We start from the raw sequence: 6,824 nt of genomic DNA on the forward strand, positions 1-6,824 counted from the left end.
AGGGCTCTTTGGCAGGAAAGCAGCCACCACCTCCGGAGAGAGCTGAGTCATGGAGCCCCTAGACTGGATCCCCGGAGCCCCCTGATGCTTCCCTTTGGGGAGGAGCCAGGGCCGAGGACATAGAACCCAGCCTGGGGACGGTTAGCCGCCTCCCCGGAGCGGAAGCAGAGACACACGAGTGTACCAAGCGAATGTGCACCTGTGCTCCTCAGCCTGGAGGGCTGCTGGGCCCCGTGCCCCCGAGATTGCGCCCGTCCTTGGAGCAGTGACGCAGGCCTGGCATACCCAGGCAGTGCCCGAGAACAGCAAGCCCAAGGGTGTCCCTGCTTGCTCACGAATGCCCTGCTGTTCTCTTCAGCTGGGCCTTCCCTGGTCGCTATGGTCTTGACCCCACACTGCCACGGTGTTCCTGGATGAGGCCAGATGTGTCCAGTTAGAGCCCTGCCAGAGGACAGGTGGTGAAGTAGGACCTTTGGCACCCACCTCCCTGCTGGCAGACCTGCCAGGCTCTCTTGAGTCAGGGTGACACAAAGACGCCTGCCACCTGCCATGTGGGGCTCAGGTTGCCCACTGAGTGCCAGGCTGCCATGTGTCGTCTGCACGAGGTGTGGACTTCAGCACCACCACGCTGCCCCAGAGAGGCTGCCAGGGCTCCCTGCAGGTGGGAGTGGAGCCCCAGGAAGCCGTGCCAGTGAGCGGAGCCTGACTGGGGCTCAGCTGCAGGCAGCCCCTGCTGTCTGGAGACGGCTCTCCTCCTGGCCTGGTTGGAAGTGACACACCCCGCATCAGAGGCGACGGAGAGGGCCCAAGTTTCAGGGTGCGTTGACAGCACAGGGTGGAACTGTCCTGTTTTCCACCTGCTTTCAGAGACAGGAGATGGAGGGTGAAGTGGCCTCACAAGCAGGCCTGACTAATTTTCTGCACGTGGCACGCGTCAGTGCTCCGTGAATGCCAAGGAGGCATCTGTGGCGGGTGTGGCAGGGACACCGTGACCGAGCCCGGGCAGACCAGCTCTGCAGGCGGGGCCCTTTCCACTAGCGCCTCTTGTGCTGTCCTTATTTGCCCATGGTGGACAGTGGAGGTGTTGACCCAGGCCAGGCAGGGAGGTGGCGTGGGACCAGCCCCACTTGCTGGCGTCGGGAGCCAGTGCTCTGGCTCTGCCACATCCTAACCAGCAGTACATGAGTGCCTGGGTGGGCCAGGGTGTCTGTGCTTGCTGTCACAGCTCTTCGGGCAATGAGAATTTTTCTGTGTGTTTGTGATGTATGTTTGCTGAAAGATTAATAAATCATTTCTGTGCCTTTAGCAAACTTCCTGTGTTGCTCTTAAAAAGGGATCATCTACCTACCGCGACCACAAGGTTAAGGTAACCCCGCTAGGGAACCCTGATAGGCCTGCTGCGGGGCAGACCGACAGAGAGAGAGAGAGTGAGGGCGAGGGCGAGGTAAGCAGCCCCCGGGAGTCCTGGGGGTCCCTGCGCGCATCTCCCTGCCAGCTCAGGTGTCTTCTGAGAAACCGCGTCCTTGCATTTCTGTTGTCTCATCCGGCTTGTGAGTTCTTAAATTCATTCGAGGAGCCCGGAATCACGCCTTCCTCTGATCTGCAGGCCCTCTGGAGCTGCCCCTCCCGGCAGGGAATGGTGCTTGTGGGCCGGTGTGCTTGTGCCCTGGCCAGGTGGCTGGGGCTGGTGATGGGCAGGGCCCTGGTGGGGGTGGTGGCAGGCAGCTCTCGGTCTCCTTGTTTGGCTGCCCTGGCTGGACCTGCCCCTGACCTTGGTGGGCAGTTGGTGCTATCGGGTGGAAGCTTGGGGCTCTTGAGCTCCCCCAGAGGACCGGCCACCCCAGCCTCCGTGGCTGTTGTTGTGGCCATAGATGGGGCTTGAGAAACCTCTGGAGTGGCAGTTGGTGGATGGTACCAGGACCCCAAGGGCAGGGCCTTCCCAGAAGGTGGGCTCCTTGGCTGGTCCATGTCAGAAGCTGCCCGCCGACAGCCTCGAGGTCAGGGGCTGCCCTGCCCTCCATGCCCCAGTCTGTGGTGGCCCCTCGCATGTGCCTGGTGGCTGACCGGCTGAGCTTCCCCAGCACCAGACGCCCTGGACACGGTGGTCCTGAGCCTCCCCTGGGGCTCTTCCGACTCTGCTTCTGCTGGTTCCTGGGCATTTCTTCTCAGCTCAGGGCTTGCTCTGTCAACGCCCGAGTCCTTTCCTGGGTCGCTTTCGGCCAGTGGCTGGAGGGGTCATGTGGCTGTCCTGTCTCTGCAGGGCCCCCTGCTGCGCTGGCTCAAGGTGAACTTCAGCGAGGCCTTTGTTGCCTGGATTCACATCAAGGCCCTCAGAGTGTTTGTGGAGTCCGTGCTCAGGTGCGTGAGGGGGCCCAGCTGTCCTGAGGGTGGGCAGGAGGGACCAGCTCTGGGCCACCAAGCTCCCGCCTTCCCCTTTCCTACCGTCTTCTTGCCCTCTGCTTGCCCTCCTGACTGGTTCTCAGCAGCCCTCTTGACTTCCTGAGGCCAGAGAAGCCCCCTCGGCCACGTGCCCCCCGCCCCTTGTCTGCTGCTCCTTCCCGTCAGGCCAGGCTCAGGCCAGGGTCACCTGGGCTTCCTCTCATGCCTCACTCTTCTACCCTGGGTGGACTTATTGGGCCTGAGGGGCCTAGTGGCTCCTGGAAGATGTCCCAGACTGTCTCAGCCCTCAACCTCTAAGGCCAGTAGTTAGGGTGGCCCGCAAAGAAAATCAAAGCCAAACCATCACTGGTAAATTTTGTTTTGCCTTATTATTTTTTTAATAAAACCAAAAGAGGTTCACCGTGGAATATTTGAAAATTATAGGTAAACAAACACAAAGGATGAATAAAAGTCACCTGTACAGGACTAGAGGTGTGCCTTTTCTAAAAAGTGCAAGGCCCTGGGGTTCTATCCCAAGCACTGCTAAGGACCAAAAAGAAAAGGAAAAAAAAAAATTATTTGTAATATATCCTGGGACATGCCCGTTTTGGTTTCTGGTAGGGTGTGTGTGTGTGTGTGTGTAGTGTGTGTAGTGTGCACGCGTGTGTGTGCGTACTCTGCAAACCAAACCCAGGGCCTCACGCTTGCTAAGAAAGTGCTCTATCCCCCCACCCAGGTGATTTTTAATAGATATTCCTCGATATAAAGATTTTTAATATATAATTTGTATGGAAATTTTATCAGACAGGAAATGCCTTTTCCCCCCATCCCCAGTCTTTTTTATTCTGTTTTTAAATTTTGAGACAGGTCTCTGAGGGTCTCACTAATTTGCCAAATCTGACCTTGGACTTGTGATCCTCCTGCCTCAGCCTCCTGAGTTACTGGGATCATGGGGAGCACCACCACTTCATTACAGGAAATGCTGTTTGAAGCCTGCTTCTCTTACCCTGATCATGTCTGTTCCCTTAAGTGTGCTGGATCTTGGCAGTGTCACACATGTTGGCTGCTGTACCCTGCAGGCTGCTGGCTTCTCTGTTCCCTATGACCCTCTGGGACCCCTTCCCTGCCTATTCTGGAGGGTGCCTCTGGATCCCTCTGGTCTCCACTGGCGGTTCCCAACTTGCCCTGTTTCTTGGTCTCCAGGGTCTGCCGTTTGCTGCTGGAGGTGCTTTCTGGACAGCTGGCTCATCCTCTCTCCCTCACGCCTCCTCTGGCATCCCTGGTTCAGCCAAGGGCCTTACCATCCCTTCCATCCCACACCCTGAGTCTGGCTGCCAGCCTGGACACCTCCCATCCTTACGCCCTACAACCTTCAGCCCTGCACCCGGTGATACACCGGCCTCCTCTGTCCTCACTCTCCTGTCCTCTTCCTGCTGCCGTCAGCCTCTGTGGGTCTCGGCTTCAGTTCAGTTCTACATAAGTGTCCATGTATGTTTTTGCCCCATACAGACCCAACTCTGGTTCCTTGTTCTTCCTCCTGACACCCACACATGTACACACCTCCGCATGACACTCATGCCCTCCTCAGAGGCCCACTGCGACAGATCATCGCATTGACTTACAGGGTGCACCAGCTAACCTGGTCCTAGCTGTGTCTAGGAGAGAGCCCAGACCAACCCTCCTGGTGCTGGAGATGTGTTCTCAGGCCCCATGCAGTGTGGCCTGTCCAGGCCACATGGGTTGCCCATCTGCTCAAGAGACAGGTAGAGACAGATATCCCTAAAAATCTTAAGTAAATTCAGTAAAACTTTCAAGTGTTTCCCTTGAAAGTATATGCAAAAATAATTCCTTTTGAAAACTATCAATGCATGTCATCCTTTACTCCCCATTTTTCTTGAATATAGTTATAATTCATGTGCACTGTAAAAAATTTCAAGTTCAGGGGTTGGGATTGTGGCTTGGTCGTAGAGCACTTGCCTGGCATGCATGAGATCCTGGGTTTGATTTCAAGTACAGCAGGAAAAAAAATTGATAATGGAATTTTTTTTTTTTCAAGCTCAGAAATATGTACTGTTCTCAGTGCCCATCGATTACCACAGTTAGTGCTTTGAGACTCGTTATTCTCCTGTTTATACTTAATGCTCTATAACTTATTTTATATTCCACTCAGATCAGTATGTATAGAGCTATTTGATTCTTTTGGAAGGCTTTCTCATAGCCTGCCACATGGAGATACCATAATCTAAAGACATAGGGAGCCAACAAGATCCTTGGAGGAAAGACATGTAAGGGGAGGAAGTGAGCCACCGCCTCCCGGGCCCTCATCTGGCACCGTGGCTCACCTCCTGGCTGCTTGTGGCTTTTGTCCCCCCTGCAGTGGGAAGTCTGGCTCCTCTCTCCATCTGTTATCCAGCCTAGGGTCGATGGAAATGTTTCTTGGTTGAATAAAATCCAGGTAAAGGGGACACAGCCCTCAGTTGAGGAGGTGCTGGCTTGCCCTCATGGATGAAGGACACCAGATGCTTCAGTGACTCAAGACGCAGATGGAACAGGTGCTGAGAGCAACAGGCTGGGCTGAGGGTACTGCAGCTCGCTGGGAGCTGGGTTTTGGTGGGGAAAAGATATTATCGTGGTGGTAGGTTTGGGGAATGAGATCCCTCGGTGAGCTGCATGGAGGAAAAGTGCCAAGGGGGAGCCCTGACATTTAAGGGGTGAATGGAGAAGAGAAGTCCATGGTGGGAGGAGGGAGCAGGATGAAAGGCTGAGGTTTAGCATGTCCTTTGGATTTGGCCTTTAGGAGGTCATTGAGAGAAGCTAAGGGCAGTGGTTGAAGTGACGTAGGACATTACTCTCAGATTTGGCTCTGAGGAGTATGAGCTCTGAAGTTGAGAAGCTTTCATGTTGGATAGGTATGAAGTCACTATGGTAAAGGGAAGGGGATGGTAATGGAGAAAGGCTAAGTTCTGCAGCAACAGGACAGCTCCCACCAGTGACCTCTTCCATTATGAAGTGGCGGCTCCTCTCCCAGGCAGGCCAGGGCAGCAGCCTGGGCAGCATCTTGTCTGAGGAGGAGAGCTGGACAGCTACTGCTGGAGGCCATGTTCTGGGAGACGGGGAAGGCGTAGGACAGGGATGCTGCCACCAAGAGGCAGAAAGCAGACTATTTGGGTCTTGAAAGGGGATGGGAGACCTGAAGCCACTTCCAGGCTGAAGTGGCCTTGACTGGTGGGTGACCAGGCTGAAGGATGACACAGCAGGGTGGCAAATGGAAGGGTTGTATCCTAGTGGCAGAGCAAGAGCCTAGCAGTTGCCTGAGGAGCAGACGTGTTGCCTGGCGTGGGTTAGGGATTCTGCCACCTGAGGCTGCACAGGAGAGGGAGAGCCACCAGGTGGAGTCAAGGTTTGCAGTGCTTGATGCCAGCAGTGGGAGCTGGTTAGGAGGGAGCTGAGCAGCACATCCGAGGTAGAGGGCTCTCCAGAGGGTACAGCGGCCTCTCTGCTGACCACAGATGGAACAAAAGGAATAGGGGGCAATTAACTGGGCCTATCCTCTCACCTGGGATCTACCCAAATGCCAGTTACCCTGCCAGCGGCTATAGCACCTGCCTCTAGGAAGTAAAGGTAGCAGGAAGAGGTTGGGCTTGTGCTCTGTCAGCCAAGCAGGAGCACCTGTGGCTGCTTCACTGGCCGGTTCACATGGCCTTTCTGCAGCTCTAACCGAGAGCTCTGTATCCCAGGAACCCTCTGCATGAAGTGAGGCCCGGGAAGGCTTGTAGCGAGGGTCTGACCGAGTGCACTAGTGCCAACAGGTGCTGCCCTGTGACTCATTTCCACATCAGGCCTGTCTGAAAGCCAAACCCTGAGTGTGAGGATCCTGTCGGTGGCCAGGGAGCGACTGCTCACCTCTAGTCCTAAGCATGTTCTACAGCTTTTTCTGTGCAGAGGTCTAGTGATCAGTCTCACCTCTGACCCTGGTCATTTCGCCCAGCTGAGGTTTCTTTTTTTCTTCAAGCTACACTGGTTGAAGCTGCTCATTCTTGGAACTCCTTTATTTCTGTCAAGCTTGTCTTCCTGGGTCTGTGCTCAGTAGCTGAATGCCTGTCTGTCTGGGCAGGTACGGGCTGCCAGTGAACTTCCAGGCAGTGCTCCTGCAGCCTCACAAGAAGTCAGCCACCAAACGCTTGAGGGAGGTACTGAACTCTGTCTTCCGGCACCTGGATGAAGTGGCGGCAGCAAGTATCCTGGATGTAGGTATCTAACCCAAGCCTGCGGCCAGGATTATCCACAGGATGAATACTTGAAACATAAGGCACTTGCCAACCTGTTGGGAAAACCTACCCTCACAAACATGGAGGCACACCAAGGAGGGCTGAGTGTGTGTGTGTGTGTGTGTGTGTGTGAGAAGCACTGTGCAGGCCCAAACATGTGGTCAGTGCCTGGAAAGT

The 6,824-nt window shown here is 55.1% G+C and overlaps 1 protein-coding gene across 2 annotated transcripts in view; it reads left to right on the plus strand.

Annotated features, from left to right (window-relative positions):
• Atp6v1c2 (ATPase H+ transporting V1 subunit C2) overlaps nt 1-6,824 on the plus strand; it is a 48,770-nt gene that overhangs the window by 40,848 nt on the left and 1,098 nt on the right. For both annotated transcript variants that reach the window (XM_026393075.2, XM_026393152.2), the window contains 2 exons: nt 2,261-2,358; nt 6,494-6,626. In XM_026393075.2, coding sequence (XP_026248860.1) covers nt 2,261-2,358; nt 6,494-6,626 — 231 coding nt within the window. The remainder of the gene's footprint in view (nt 1-2,260; nt 2,359-6,493; nt 6,627-6,824) is intronic.

Source organism: Urocitellus parryii, chromosome 12 (genome assembly GCF_045843805.1).
Source record: "Urocitellus parryii isolate mUroPar1 chromosome 12, mUroPar1.hap1, whole genome shotgun sequence".
NCBI classification, from domain to species: domain Eukaryota; kingdom Metazoa; phylum Chordata; class Mammalia; order Rodentia; family Sciuridae; genus Urocitellus; species Urocitellus parryii.